This window comes from Hypanus sabinus, chromosome 6 (genome assembly GCF_030144855.1).
Source record: "Hypanus sabinus isolate sHypSab1 chromosome 6, sHypSab1.hap1, whole genome shotgun sequence".
Lineage (NCBI taxonomy): Eukaryota > Metazoa > Chordata > Chondrichthyes > Myliobatiformes > Dasyatidae > Hypanus > Hypanus sabinus.
In genome coordinates, this window is record NC_082711.1 from 774,456 (window position 1) to 790,661 (window position 16,206).

Consider the following 16,206-nt stretch of genomic DNA (forward strand, 5'->3'; position numbering starts at 1 on the left):
GAATGTGGGAGGGAGGGATTTGGTGGAGGGTGGTGGCAGCAGGGGTTTCTTTGCATGGAGTCTGGCTCTGCACTGACTGATGGCTCCTTGTGTTTCAGGAGGTGAAGCTGTACAAAAATGCTCGGGAACGAGAGAAGTGAGTGAGGACGTGTGGCTTCCTACAGGGATAGAGACCCAATCCCTTCGAGGGAGGGAGGTCAGGGGTCCTCAGTGAGGAGGGAGTTTGGGTACAAGAAGGTGGGGAGAGACAAAGGGAGGGATGGAGTATAAGTGACCAACAGTGCTGTAGCGAGGAATGGATGCAGAGAGGTGTGATGAAGGGCAGAAGGAATGGTATGGAGAGTGGAAGGGACTGGTGTGGGGAAAATTAAGAGAATCAGGGTGTGGGGTAGGGCCAAAGGGTGGTTGGTTGGTGAATGGATAGGGAGGGGGTGGGTGGTGGGAGGGGTGAGTGATCATGGAGGAGGATTGGTCAGTGGGAGAGATGATGGGTGGTGGGGGAGGGTTGGGTGGTGGGGGATGTGTAGGGAGGAGTGAGTGGTCTGGGGGAGGGAATGGGTGGTGGGAGAAGGTTGGTCATTGGGTGAGGGGGTGGTCAATGGAGGAGGGTTGGGTGGTGGAGGATGTGTAGGAAGGGGTGAATGGTCTGGAAGGGGTGAGGGTGATTGGCGGAGGGGTTGGGCAATGGGGGATGGGTGAGTGGTCGAGGGGAATGGAGGGCTAGGTGCAGGATGTAATGGAACCCTACCTGATGCTGTCCTTGAACCCCAGATATGACAACATGGCAGAACTGTTTGCTGTTGTAAAGACTCTTCAGGCTTTGGAGAAAACCTACATCAAGGACTGTGTCACTCCAACTGAGTGAGTGTCTCATTCTGTGGACAGTTGATGGAGAGGGTGGGTGAGGGTCTGTCACATATTTGGAGCAGTTCATTTATCTATCTTGTCATGTTTGGCCTCCCGATTGCAGGGGAAGTAACTGTACCATTTATCTATCATGGTTGTCTACCCCTGAATTAGGTCATCCCTCAGCCCCCTTCAGCCCTAGCCTGAGACCTATCTTCTTTGAAATCAGGCCTCTCAGACCCAGTAACATTGTGGTGATTATCTCTGCTCCCTCTACAGCCTCCTGACATCGTGATAAGCAGACATGAACACACGTCTCCAAGTGTGGCCTCACCAACATCTCGTGCAATTACTGTGTCACATAATGTTCCTATGGCTACACTTAACGTCAAGTTTATCACCTGACTGTACAGATATACATCCAGATGAAACAATGCTGCTCCAGACCATGGAGCCTCCACAGCACATATAACAGAGTTATTACCATAAATTAACAAAGTAGAGTTCCAAGTGGATGTACTGTATGGCATGGTAAACGGTACAGTAAGCACTTCATCCTAGTGATGAGGTCTCAGTTCATTAGTCTCAAAGTCTGAGGGAAGAAGCTGTTACCCAGTCCAGCAGTCCTAGTCATGATACTCCTGTACCTCCTTCCTGACAGTGGTGGGTCAAAGCAATTGTGTATTAGGTGTTAGGGATCCTCAACGATGTTCTGCAGCACTCCTGGTGAATGTGAGGAAGAAGACCTCGGTGATCTCCTTGGCAGTTTTTATTGCCCTCTGTAGGATCATGCAGTCCGTTTGGTTGGTGACCTAATCAATGATGGCACTTTTGTAAAATGCTGCCCTCTCCACTCTCTCTCAATGTGTCATCACTCTCTGAACTGTGTCCCTGTAACCCTGTGATTTCTGTATGTCACCACCCTGTATCCCTGTGATTTCAGTATGTCACTATCCTGTGTCCCTGTGATTTCTGTATGTCACCATCCTGTGTCCCTGTACCCTGAGATTTCTGTATGTTACTATCCTGTGTCCCTGTGATTTCTGTATGTCACCATCCTGTATCCCTGTGATTTCTGTATGTCACCATCATGTGTCCCTGTATCGAGATTTCTGTATGTCACTATCTTGTGTCCCTGTGATTTCTGTATGTCACTATCCTGTGTCCCTGTACCCTGAGATTTCTGTATGTCACCATCCTGTGTCCCTGTACCCTGAGATTTCTGTATGTCACCATCCTGCATCCCTGTGATTTCTGTATGTCACTATCCTGTGTCCCTGTATCCCTGTGATTTCTGTATGTCACCACCCTGTATCCCTGTGATTTCTGTATGTCACTATCCTGTGTCCCTGTGATTTCTGTATGTCACTATCCTTTGTCCCTGTGATTTCTGTATGTCACTATCCTTTGTCCCTGTGATTTCTGTATGTCACCATCCTGTGTCCCTGTACCCTGAGATTTCTGTATGTTACTATCCTGTGTCCCTGTGATTTTTGTATGTCACCATCCTGTATCCCTGTGATTTCTGTATGTCACCATCCTGTGTCCCTGTACCCTGAGATTTCTGTATGTCACTATCCTGTGTCCCTGTGATTTCTGTATGTCACTATCCTGTGTCCCTGTATCCCTTTGATTTCTGTATGTCACCATCCTGTGTCCCTGTACCCTGAGATTTCTGTATGTCACCATCCTGTGTCCCTGTACCCTGAGATTTCTGTATGTCACCATCCTGTGTCCCTGTACCCTGAGATTTCTGTATGTCACTATCCTGTGTCCCTGTACCCTGAGATTTTTGTATGTCACCATCCTGTGTCCCTGTACCCTGAGATTTCTGTATGTCACCATCCTGTGTCCCTGTACCCTGAGATTTCTGTATGTCACCATCCTGTGTCCCTGTACCCTGAGATTTCTGTATGTTACCATCCTGTATCCCTGTGATTTCTGTATGTCACTATCCTGTGTCCCTGTACCCTGAGATTTCTGTATGTCACCATCCTGTGTCCCTGTACCCTGAGATTTCTGTATGTCACCATCCTGTATCCCTGTGATTTCTGTATGTCACTATCCTGTGTCCCTGTACCCTGAGATTTCTGTATGTCACCATCCTGTGTCCCTGTACCGAGATTTCTGTATGTCACTATCCTGTGTCCCTGTGATTTCTGTATGTCACTATCCTGTGTCCCTGTGATTTCTGTATGTCACTATCCTGTGTCCCTGTGATTTCTGTATGTCACTATCCTGTGTCCCTGTGATTTCTGTATGTCACTATCCTATGTCCCTGTATCCCTGTGATTTCTGTATGTCACCATCCTGTGTCCCTGTGATTTCTGTATGTCACTATCCTGTGTCCCTGTACCCTGAGGTTTCTGTATGTCACTATCCTGTGTCCCTGTGATTTCTGTATGTCACCATCCTGTGTCCCTGTACCCTGAGGTTTCTGTATGTCACCATCCTGTGTCCCTGTGATTTCTGTATGTCACTATCCTGTGTCCCTGTACCCTGAGATTTCTGTATGTCACCATCCTGTGTCCCTGTACCCTGAGATTTCTGTATGTCACCATCCTGTATCCCTGTGATTTCTGTATGTCACCATCCTGTGTCCCTGTACCCTGAGATTTCTGTATGTCACCATCCTGTGTCCCTGTACCCTGAGATTTCTGTATGTCACCATCCTGTGTCCCTGTACCCTGAGATTTCTGTATGTTACCATCCTGTATCCCTGTGATTTCTGTATGTCACTATCCTGTGTCCCTGTACCCTGAGATTTCTGTATGTCACCGTCCTGTGTCCGTGTACCCTGAGATTTCTGTATGTCACCATCCTGTATTCCTGTGATTTCTGTATGTCACTATCCTGTGTCCCTGTACCCTGAGATTTCTGTATGTCACCATCCGGTGTCCCTGTACCCTGAGATTTCTGTATGTCACCATCCTGTGTCCCTGTACCCTGAGATTTCTGTATGTCACCATCCTGTGTCCCTGTACCCTGAGATTTCTGTATGTTACCATCCTGTATCCCTGTGATTTCTGTATGTCACTATCCTGTGTCCCTGTACCCTGAGAATTCTTTATGTCACCATCCTGTGTCCCTGTACCCTGAGATTTCTGTATGTCACCATCCTGTATCCCTGTGATTTCTGTATGTCACTATCCTGTGTCCCTGTACCCTGAGATTTCTGTATGTCACCATCCTGTATCCCTGAGATTTCTGTATGTCACTATCCTGTGTCCCTGTACCCTGAGATTTCTGTATGTCACCATCCGGTGTCCCTGTACCCTGAGATTTCTGTATGTCACCATCCTGTGTCCCTGTACCCCGAGGTTTCTGTGTGTCACTATCCTGTGTCCCTGTACCCTGAGATTTCTGTATGTCACCATCCTGTGTCCCTGTACCCTGAGATTTCTGTATGTCACCATCCTGTATCCCTGTGATTTCTGTATGTCACCATCCTGTGTCCCTGTACCCTGAGATTTCTGTATGTTACCATCCTGTATCCCTGTGATTTCTGTATGTCACTATCCTGTGTCCCGGTACCCTGAGATTTCTATATGTCACCATCCTGTGTCCCTGTACCCTGAGATTTCTGTATGTCACCATCCTGTGTCCCTGTGATTTCTGTATGTCACTATCCTGTGTCCCTGTACCCTGAGATTTCTGTATGTCACAATCCTGTGTCCCTGTACCCTGAGATTTCTGTATGTCACCATCCTGTATCCCTGTGATTTCTGTATGTCACTATCCTGTGTCCCTGTACCCTGAGATATCTGTATGTCACCATCCTGTGTCCCTGTACCCTGAGATTTCTGTATGTCACCATCTTGTGTCCCTGTACCGAGATTTCTGTATGTCACTATCCTGTGTTCCTGTGATTTCTGTATGTCACTATCCTGTGTCCCTGTATCCCTGTGATTTCTGTATGTCACCATCCTGTGTCCCTGTACCCTGTGATTTCTGTATGTCACCACCCTGTGTCCCTGTACCCTGAGATTTCTGTATGTCACCATCCTGTGTCCCTGTGATTTCTGTATGTCACCATCCTGTGTCCCTGTACCCTGAGATTTCTGTATGTCACCATCCTGTGTCCCTGTACCCTGAGATTTCTGTATGTCACCATCCTGTATCCCTGTGATTTCTGTATGTCACTATCCTGTGTCCCTGTGATTTCTGTATGTCACCATCCTGTGTCCCTGTACCCTGAGATTTCTGTATGTCACTATCCTGTGTCCCTGTACCCTGAGATTTCTGTATGTCACCATCCTGTGTCCCTGTACCCTGAGATTTCTGTATGTCACCATCCTGTGTCCCTGTGATTTCTGTATGTCACCATCCTGTGTCCCTGTACCCTGAGATTTCTGTATGTCACCATCCTGTGTCCCTGTACCCTGAGATTTCTGTATGTCACCATCCTGTATCCCTGTGATTTCTGTATTTCACTATCCTGTGTCCCTGTGATTTCTGTATGTCACCATCCTGTGTCCCTGTACCCTGAGATTTCTGTATGTCACTATCCTGTGTCCCTGTACCCTGAGATTTCTGTATGTCACTATCCTGTGTCCCTGTACCCTGAGATTTCTGTATGTCACCATCCTGTATCCCTGTGATTTCTGTATGTCACCATCCTGTGTCCCTGTACCCTGAGATTTCTGTAAGTCACCATTCTGTGTCCCTGTACCCTGAGATTTCTGTATGTCAGCATCCTGTATCCCTGTGATTTCTGTATGTCACCATCCTGTGTCCCTGTGATTTCTGTATGTCACTATCTGGTGTCCCTGTACCCTGAGATTTCTGTATGTCACCATCCTGTGTCCCTGTACCCTGAGATTTCTGTATGTCACTATCCTGTGTCCCTGTATCCCTGTGATTTCTGTATGTCACCATCCTGTGTCCTTGTGATTTCTGTATGTCACTATCCTGTGTCCCGGTACCCAGGGATTTCTGTATGTCACCATCCTGTATCCCTGTGATTTCTGTATGTCACTATCCTGTGTCCCTGTACCCGGAGATTTCTGTATGTCACCATCCTGTGTCCCTGTGATTTCTGTATGTCACTATCCTGTGTCCCTGTGATTTCTGTATGTCTCTATCCTTTGTCCCTGTGATTTCTGTATGTCACCATCCCGTGACCCTGTACCCTGAGATTTCTGTATGTTACTATCCTGTGTCCCTGTGATTTTTGTATGTCACCATCCTGTATCCCTGTGATTTCTGTATGTCACCATCCTGTGTCCCTGTACCCTGAGATTTCTGTATGTCACCATCCTGTGTCCCTGTATCGAGATTTCTGTATGTCACTATCCTGTGTTCCTGTGATTTCTGTATGTCACCATCCTGTGTCCCTGTACCCTGAGATTACTGTATGTCACCATCCGGTGTCCCTGTACCCTGAGATTTCTGTATGTCACTATCCTGTATCCCTGTACCCTGAGATTTCTGTATGTCACCATCCTGTGTCCCTGTACCCTGAGATTTCTGTATGTCACCATCCTGTGTCCCTGTATCCCTGTGATTTCTGTATGTCACCATCCTGTGTCCCTGTACCCTGAGATTACTGTATGTCACCATCCGGTGTCCCTGTACCCTGAGATTTCTGTATGTCTCTATCCTGTATCCCTGTACCCTGAGATTTCTGTATGTCACCATCCTGTGTCCCTGTACCCTGAGATTTCTGTATGTCACCATCCTGTGTCCCTGTACCCTGAGGTTTCTGTATGTCACCATCCTGTGTCCCTGTGATTTCTGTATGTCACCATCCGGTGTCTCTGTACCCTGAGATTTCTGTATGTCACCATCCTGTGTCCCGGTACCCTGAGATTTCTGTATGTCACCATCCTGTGTCCCTGTCCCCTGAGATTTCTGTATGTCACCATCCTGTATCCCTGTGATTTCTGTATGTCACTATCCTGTGTCACAGTACCCTGAGATTTCTGTATGTCACCATTCTGTGTCCCTGTGATTTCTGTATGTCACTATCCTGTGTCCCTGTGATTTCTGTATGTCACTATCCTTTGTCCCTGTGATTTCTGTATGTCACCATCCTGTGTCCCTGTATCCTGAGATTTCTGTATGTCACCATCCTGTGTCCCTGTATCGAGATTTCTGTATGTCACTATCCTGTGTTCCTGTGATTTCTGTATGTCACTATCCTGTGTCCCTGTGATTTCTGTATGTCACTATCCTGTGTCCCTGTACCCTGAGATTTCTGTATGTCACTATCCTGTGTCCCTGTACCCTGAGATTTCTGTATGTCACCATCCTGTATCCCTGTGATTTCTGTATGTCACCATCCTGTGTCCCTGTACCCTGAGATTTCTGTAAGTCACCATTCTGTGTCCCTGTACCCTGAGATTTCTGTATGTCAGCATCCTGTATCCCTGTGATTTCTGTATGTCACCATCCTGTGTCCCTGTGATTTCTGTATGTCACTATCCGGTGTCCCTGTACCCTGAGATTTCTGTATGTCACCATCCTGTGTCCCTGTACCCTGAGATTTCTGTATGTCACTATCCTGTGTCCCTGTATCCCTGTGATTTCTGTATGTCACCATCCTGTGTCCCTGTGATTTCTGTATGTCACTATCCTGTGTCCCGGTACCCTGAGATTTCTGTATGTCACCATCCTGTATCCCTGTGATTTCTGTATGTCACTATCCTGTGTCCCTGTACCCTGAGATTTCTGTATGTCACCATCCTGTGTCCCTGTGATTTCTGTATGTCACCATCCTGTGTCCCTGTGATTTCTGTATGTCACCATCCGGTGTCCCTGTACCCTGAGATTTCTGTATGTCACCATCCTGTGTCCCGGTACCCTGAGATTTCTGTATGTCACCATCCTGTGTCCCTGTGATTTCTGTATGTCACTATCCTGTGTCACTGTACCCTGAGATTTCTGTATGTCACCATCCTGTATCCCTGTGATTTCTGTATGTCACCATCCTGTGTCCCTGTAGCCTGAGATTTCTGTATGTCACCATCCTGTGTCCCTGTACCCTGAGATTTCTGTATGTCACCATCCTGTGTCCCTGTGATTTCTGTATGTCACTATCCTGTGTCCCTGTGATTTCTGTATGTCACTATCCTTTGTCCCTGTGATTTCTGTATGTCACCATCCTGTGTCCCTGTACCCTGAGATTTCTGTATGTCACCATCCTGTATCCCTGAGATTTCTGTATGTCACTATCCTGTGTCCCTGTACCCTGAGATTTCTGTATGTCACCATCCGGTGTCCCTGTACCCTGAGGTTTCTGTGTGTCACTATCCTGTGTCCCTGTACCCTGAGATTTCTGTATGTCACCATCCTGTGTCCCTGTACCCTGAGATTTCTGTATGTCACCATCCTGTATCCCTGTGATTTCTGTATGTCACCATCCTGTGTCCCTGTACCCTGAGATTTCTGTATGTTACCATCCTGTATCCCTGTGATTTCTGTATGTCACTATCCTGTGTCCCGGTACCCTGAGATTTCTGTATGTCACCATCCTGTGTCCCTGTACCCTGAGATTTCTGTATGTCACCATCCTGTGTCCCTGTGATTTCTGTATGTCACTATCCTGTGTCCCTGTACCCTGAGATTTCTGTATGTCACAATCCTGTGTCCCTGTACCCTGAGATTTCTGTATGTCACCATCCTGTGTCCCTGTGATTTTTGTATGTCACTATCCTGTGTCCCTGTGATTTCTGTATGTCACCATCCTGTGTCCCTGTACCCTGAGATTTCTGTATGTCACCATCCTGTGTCCCTGTGATTTCTGTATGTCACCATCCTGTGTCCCTGTACCCTGATATTTCTGTATGTCACCATCCTGTGTCCCTGTACCCTGAGATTTCTGTATGTCACCATCCTGTATCCCTGTGATTTCTGTATGTCACTATCCTGTGTCCCTGTGATTTCTGTATGTCACTATCCTGTGTCCCTGTACCCTGAGATTTCTGTATGTCACCATCCTGTGTCCCTGTACCCTGAGATTTCTGTATGTCACTATCCTGTGTCCCTGTACCCTGAGATTTCTGTATGTCACCATCCTGTATCCCTGTGATTTCTGTATGTCACCATCCTGTGTCCCTGTACCCTGAGATTTCTGTAAGTCACCATTCTGTGTCCCTGTACCCTGAGATTTCTGTATGTCAGCATCCTGTATCCCTGTGATTTCTGTATGTCACCATCCTGTGTCCTTGTGATTTCTGTATGTCACTATCCTGTGTCCCTGTACCCTGAGATTTCTGTATGTCACCATCCTGTGTCCCTGTGATTTCTGTATGTCACCATCCTGTGTCCCTGTGATTTCTGTATGTCACCATCCGGTGTCCCTGTACCCTGAGATTTCTGTATGTCACCATCCTGTGTCCCGGTACCCTGAGATTTCTGTATGTCACCATCCTGTGTCCCTGTGATTTCTGTATGTCACCATCCTGTATCCCTGTGATTTCTGTATGTCACCATCCTGTGTCCCTGTAGCCTGAGATTTCTGTATGTCACCATCCTGTGTCCCTGTGATTTTTGTATGTCACCATCCTGTGTCCCTGTAGCCTGAGATTTCTGTATGTTACTATCCTGTGTCCCTGTGATTTTTGTATGTCACCATCCTGTATCCCTGTGATTTCTGTATGTCACCATCCTGTGTCCCTGTACCCTGAGATTTCTGTATGTCACCATCCTGTATCCCTGAGATTTCTGTATGTCACTATCCTGTGTCCCTGTACCCTGAGATTTCTGTATGTCACCATCCGGTGTCCCTGTACCCTGAGATTTCTGTATGTCACCATCCTGTGTCCCTGTACCCTGAGGTTTCTGTGTGTCACTATCCTGTGTCCCTGTACCCTGAGATTTCTGTATGTCACCATCCTGTGTCCCTGTACCCTGAGATTTCTGTATGTCACCATCCTGTATCCCTGTGATTTCTGTATGTCACCATCCTGTGTCCCTGTACCCTGAGATTTCTGTATGTTACCATCCTGTATCCCTGTGATTTCTGTATGTCACTATCCTGTGTCCCGGTACCCTGAGATTTCTGTATGTCACCATCCTGTGTCCCTGTACCCTGAGATTTCTGTATGTCACCATCCTGTGTCCCTGTGATTTCTGTATGTCACTATCCTGTGTCCCTGTACCCTGAGATTTCTGTATGTCACAATCCTGTGTCCCTGTACCCTGAGATTTCTGTATGTCACCATCCTGTATCCCTGTGATTTCTGTATGTCACTATCCTGTGTCCCTGTACCCTGAGATATCTGTATGTCACCATCCTGTGTCCCTGTACCCTGAGATTTCTGTATGTCACCATCTTGTGTCCCTGTACCGAGATTTCTGTATGTCACTATCCTGTGTCCCTGTGATTTTTGTATGTCACTATCCTGTGTCCCTGTGATTTCTGTATGTCACCATCCTGTGTCCCTGTACCCTGAGATTTCTGTATGTCACCATCCTGTGTCCCTGTGATTTCTGTATGTCACCATCCTGTGTCCCTGTACCCTGAGATTTCTGTATGTCACCATCCTGTGTCCCTGTACCCTGAGATTTCTGTATGTCACCATCCTGTATCCCTGTGATTTCTGTATGTCACTATCCTGTGTCTCTGTGATTTCTGTATGTCACTATCCTGTGTCCCTGTACCCTGAGATTTCTGTATGTCACCATCCTGTGTCCCTGTACCCTGAGATTTCTGTATGTCACTATCCTGTGTCCCTGTACCCTGAGATTTCTGTATGTCACCATCCTGTATCCCTGTGATTTCTGTATGTCACCATCCTGTGTCCCTGTACCCTGAGATTTCTGTAAGTCACCATTCTGTGTCCCTGTACCCTGATATTTCTGTATGTCAGCATCCTGTATCCCTGTGATTTCTGTATGTCACCATCCTGTGTCCCTGTGATTTCTGTATGTCACTATCCGGTGTCCCTGTACCCTGAGATTTCTGTATGTCACCATCCTGTGTCCCTGTACCCTGAGATTTCTGTATGTCACTATCCTGTGTCCCTGTATCCCTGTGATTTCTGTATGTCACCATCCTGTGTCCCTGTGATTTCTGTATGTCACTATCCTGTGTCCCGGTACCCTGAGATTTCTGTATGTCACCATCCTGTATCCCTGTGATTTCTGTATGTCACCATCCTGTGTCCCTGTACCCTGAGATTTCTGTATGTCACCATCCTGTGTCCCTGTATCGAGATTTCTGTATGTCACTATCCTGTGATTTCTGTATGTCACTATCCTGTGTCCCTGTATCCCTGTGATTTCTGTATGTCACCATCCTGTGTCCCTGTACCCTGAGATTTCTGTATGTCACCATCCTGTGTCCCTGTACCCTGAGATTACTGTATGTCACCATCCGGTGTCCCTGTACCCTGAGATTTCTGTATGTCACTATCCTGTATCCCTGTACCCTGAGATTTCTGTATGTCACCATCCTGTGTCCCTGTACCCTGAGGTTTCTGTATGTCACCATCCTGTGTCCCTGTGATTTCTGTATGTCACCATCCGGTGTCCCTGTACCCTGAGATTTCTGTATGTCACCATCCTGTGTCCCGGTACCCTGAGATTTCTGTATGTCACCATCCTGTGTCCCTGTCCCCTGAGATTTCTGTATGTCACCATCCTGTGTCCCTGTACCCTGAGATTTCTGTATGTCACCATCCTGTATCCCTGTGATTTCTGTATGTCACTATCCTGTGTCACAGTACCCTGAGATTTCTGTATGTCACCATTCTGTGTCCCTGTGATTTCTGTATGTCACTATCCTGTGTCCCTGTGATTTCTGTATGTCACTATCCTTTGTCCCTGTGATTTCTGTATGTCACCATCCTGTGTCCCTGTATCCTGAGATTTCTGTATGTCACCATCCTGTGTCCCTGTATCGAGATTTCTGTATGTCACTATCCTGTGTTCCTGTGATTTCTGTATGTCACTATCCTGTGTCCCTGTGATTTCTGTATGTCACTATCCTGTGTCCCTCTATCCCTGTGATTTCTGTTTGTCACCATCCTGTGTCCCTGTACCCTGAGGTTTCTGTATGTCACCATCCTGTGTCCCTGTGATTTCTGTATGTCACTATCCTGTGTCCCTGTGATTTCTGTATGTCACCATCCTGTGTCCCTGTACCCTGAGGTTTCTGTATGTCACCATCCTGTGTCCCTGTGATTTCTGTATGTCACCATCCGGTGTCCCTGTACCCTGAGATTTCTGTATGTCACCATCCTGTGTCCCGGTACCCTGAGATTTCTGTATGTCACCATCCTGTGTCCCTGAGATTTCTGTATGTCACCATCCTGTATCCCTGTGATTTCTGTATGTCACCATCCTGTGTCCCTGTAGCCTGAGATTTCTGTATGTCACCATCCTGTGTCCCTGTACCCTGAGATTTCTGTATGTCACCATCCTGTGTCCCTGTGATTTCTGTATGTCACTATCCTGTGTCCCTGTGATTTCTGTATGTCACTATCCTTTGTCCCTGTGATTTCTGTATGTCACCATCCTGTGTCCCTGTACCCTGAGATTTCTGTATGTTACTATCCTGTGTCCCTGTGATTTTTGTATGTCACCATCCTGTATCCCTGTGATTTCTGTATGTCACCATCCTGTGTCCCTGTACCCTGAGATTTCTGTATGTCACTATCCTGTGTCCCTGTGATTTCTGTATGTCACTATCCTGTGTCCCTGTATCCCTGTGATTTCTGTATGTCACCATCCTGTGTCCCTGTACCCTGAGATTTCTGTATGTCACCATCTTGTCCCTGTACCCTGATATTTCTGTATGTCACCATCCTGTGTCCCTGTACCCTGAGATTTCTGTATGTCACCATCCTGTGTCCCTGTACCCTGAGATTTCTGTATGTCATATCCTGTGTCCCTGTACCCTGAGATTTCTGTATGTCACCATCCTGTGTCCCTGTACCCTGAGATTTCTGTATGTCACCATCCGGTGTCCCTGTACCCTGAGATTTCTGTATGTCACTATCCTGTGTCCCTGTACCCTGAGATTTCTGTATGTCACTATCCTGTGTCCCTGTACCCTGAGATTTCTGTATGTCAACATCCTGTGTCCCTGTACCCTGAGATTTCTGTTCTTCACCACCCTGCCTGTTCTCCTAACTAATGAATTCCCTGCCACCACAGTGTGACTCTTCTTGCCACTTCCCTTCTGAGTCACAGAGGCAGACTCAGTGCCAGAGTCCCGATCACTGTGACGATTCTGTTAGGTCATCCACCCCGACAGTATCTAAAGTGATATACCCATTGTTGAGGGGGATGGACACGGGTATTTTGCAGTGGCTCCTTAACCCCTTTCCCCTTCCTGACTGTTACCTAGTTTTCTATGTCCTGCACTTTGGGTGTAACTACCTCCCTAATTGTCCTATCTATCACCCTCTCAGCCTCCTGAATGATCCGGAGGTAGACTACAAAGGCACGATAGCAGAATTTGGCCATTCAGCCCATTGAGTCCACTCTGTCATTCCGTCATCGCTGATCCCAGTTCCCATTCAATCTATACACCTGTATTCTCACCATATCCCTTGATGCCCCGACCAATCAGAAACCTATCAACTTCTGCTTTGAATACACCCATGGTTTTGGCCTCCACTGCAGTCTATGGCGGAGTATTCCAAAGATTCACCACTGGCTTAAAAGAAATTTGTCCTTACTTTGTTCTTAAAGATAATCCCTCAATTCTGAGGCTGTCCTCTAGTCTTCTCATCCACTAGAGGATATCCACCTTATCCAGTCCTTTCAACAGTCAGTGGGTTTCAATGAAATTCCCACACATTCTTGAAAATTCCACTGAATACAGGCCCAAAGCCTCCAAATGCTCCTCATATGTTAACCTCTTCATTGCTGGAATAATCTTCGTGAACCTCCTCTTGACCCTCTCTAATGACAATACAGGCTTTCTGAGATAAATGGCTCAAAACGTGACAGTACTCCAAGTGTGACTTAAAGAGCTTCTTATAAAGGCTCAGCATTATCTCTTCGTATTTATACATTGTTCTCCATAAAATAAATGCTAACATTGCATTTCCTTTCTTTACCACAGACTCAAACTGAATTTACCTTCTGGGAGTCTTGTGTGAGGACTCCTAAGTCCCTCTGCACCTCTGATGTTTGAACTTTCTCCCCGTTTAGATAATAATCCATAATTTTGTTCCTCTTGCCACAAGACATTATCGTACATTTCTGAACACTATTCTATCTGTCACTAATCTGCCCATTCTTTCAATTGTCTAAATCCTGCTGCAATTGCATTGCTTCCTCAGCACTAGCTACCCCTCCTAACTGTATCATTCACAAACTTGGCCACAAAGCCATCAGTTCCATTATCTAATCATTGACAAACAAGGTGAAAAGTAGCAGTCTCAATACTGACTCCTGAGGAACACTGGCAGCCAACCAGAAAAGCTCCCTTTATTCCCACTCACTGCCACCTACCTGTCAGCCATTCCTCTATCCATGCCAGTATATTTCTTGTAACACCATAGGATTTTATCATGTTAAGCAGCCTTGTGAGGCAACTTATCAAATGACTTCTGAAAATCCAAGTAAATGACATGCACTGCCTCTCCTTTGTCCCCCCACCCCCGCTTGTTACTTCCATGAATAATTCTAACAGATTTGTCAGGCAAGATTTCCTTTTACATGAAACCATGCTGTCTGTGACTTATTTAATCATTAGTCTCCAAGTACCCCAAAATGATTCTTTTATAATGGACCCCAATACTTTCCCAACCATTGAGGTTAGGATAACTGCCCGATAATTTCCTTTCTTTTGTTTTCCTCCCTTCTTAAAAGAATGGTGTAACATTTGCAATTTTCCAGTTCTCCAGGAACATGGTAGAATCAAGTGATTCTTCAGCCCCTTACCTCTTACATCTTTAGCTCCCAGCTTCTCAATTTTTCCTCCCTCCCCCACCCATCCACCTTCCCCCTCATCTTTCACCTGCCAGCTTGTCCTTCTTCCCTCCCACCACTTTATCATTTTGGCTTCTTCTCCCATCCTTTCCAGTCCTGATGAAGGGTCTGAGACATTGATTGTTTACTCCTTTCCATGGATGCTGCCTGACCTGCTGAGTTTCTCCAGCATTTTGTGTGTGTAGCTCTCCTGTGTTTATTGTAGTAGGGACAGGTGTTTTTCACACAGAGGGTACAGGTGTTAGGCAGACACCTGAGTGTTCAGGGAACAGAGAAATATGGATCATATACAGGCAGAAAAGATTTACCATAACTTGCGTTGTGTTCAGCATAGGCATTGTGGGCTGAAGGGCCTGTTCTGCTGTACTGATCCCAGTTAAATTCCATTAGCCATTCCTTTGCCCACTTCCCCAGTTGATTGAGATCCTGTTGAAACTTTGGACAAGCCCTTCATTGTCCAATACAACCACCAGTGCTTGTATCATCCACAGACTTATCACATCACCAACATTCTCATACAAGCTGTTAATATAAATGACAAACGAAGTGGACCCAACACACAGCACTGCTCATAGGCCTCCAGTCCTCCACTAGCATCCTCTGACCCGTATCACCAAGCCAGTTTTGTATGCACTTGTGCAGGTCACCCTGAATCCTGGACCAATGTCACTTGACAAAAGCTTTGCTGAACACTTGTACTGCCCTGTCCTTGTCAAAACCTGAGCAATGTTTTGTACATGTCTTACAGCTGAACCCCTTAACCTGACAGGGGCCAATATCTCTGCAGGCGGGTTTGCTGGAGCTTTTTGGGAGGTTTAAACTAATTTGGCAGGGGGGTAGGAACTGGAGTGATAATGCTGAGGGTGGTGTAGTTGGTTTATAAACAAAGGCAATATATACTGAGACTCCCAGCAAGGAGAGCCTGATGATAGGGCAAAATTGAAGTCAGCAGGATGAGTTGCAATGTAAAAGACACTCAAAATCCAAAAGTGTGACTACAGGACTGAAGGTGTTACATTTGAATGCTCATAGTTTACGGAATAATGTAGATGAACTTGTAGCACAGTTGCAGATGGGCACGTATGATGTTCTGGGCATCACAGAATCGTAGTTGAAGGAAGCTTATCACAAGATCACAAGACAAAGGAGCAGAAGTAGGCTATTCGGCCCATCGTCTGCTCCGCCACTCCACCATGAGCTAAACTATTCTCCCATCTAGTTCCAATTTCCGGCTTTTTCCCCATATCCCTTGATACCCTGACTGATTAGATAGCTATCAATCTCCTCCTTATACACCCTCAATGATTGGGCCTCCACAGCTGTATGTGGCAACAAATTCCATAAATCTACGACCCTCTTGCTAAAAACAATTTCTCCTGTCTCTGTTTTAAATGGGTACCCTCTAATTCTAAGATTGTGACCTCTTGTCCTGGACTCACCCACTAAGGGAAACAGCCTTTCCACATC

At 46.4% G+C, this 16,206-nt stretch overlaps 1 protein-coding gene across 3 annotated transcripts in view; it reads left to right on the plus strand.

The window, feature by feature from the left end:
• vps28 (VPS28 subunit of ESCRT-I) overlaps window positions 1–16,206 on the plus strand; it is a 45,914-nt gene that overhangs the window by 6,997 nt on the left and 22,711 nt on the right. For 2 of the 3 annotated variants that reach the window (XM_059971522.1, XM_059971523.1), the window contains exons 4-5: window positions 99–136; window positions 772–861. In XM_059971522.1, coding sequence (XP_059827505.1) covers window positions 99–136; window positions 772–861 — 128 coding nt within the window. The remainder of the gene's footprint in view (window positions 1–98; window positions 137–771; window positions 862–16,206) is intronic. The other variant, XM_059971524.1, reaches the window with a different exon arrangement.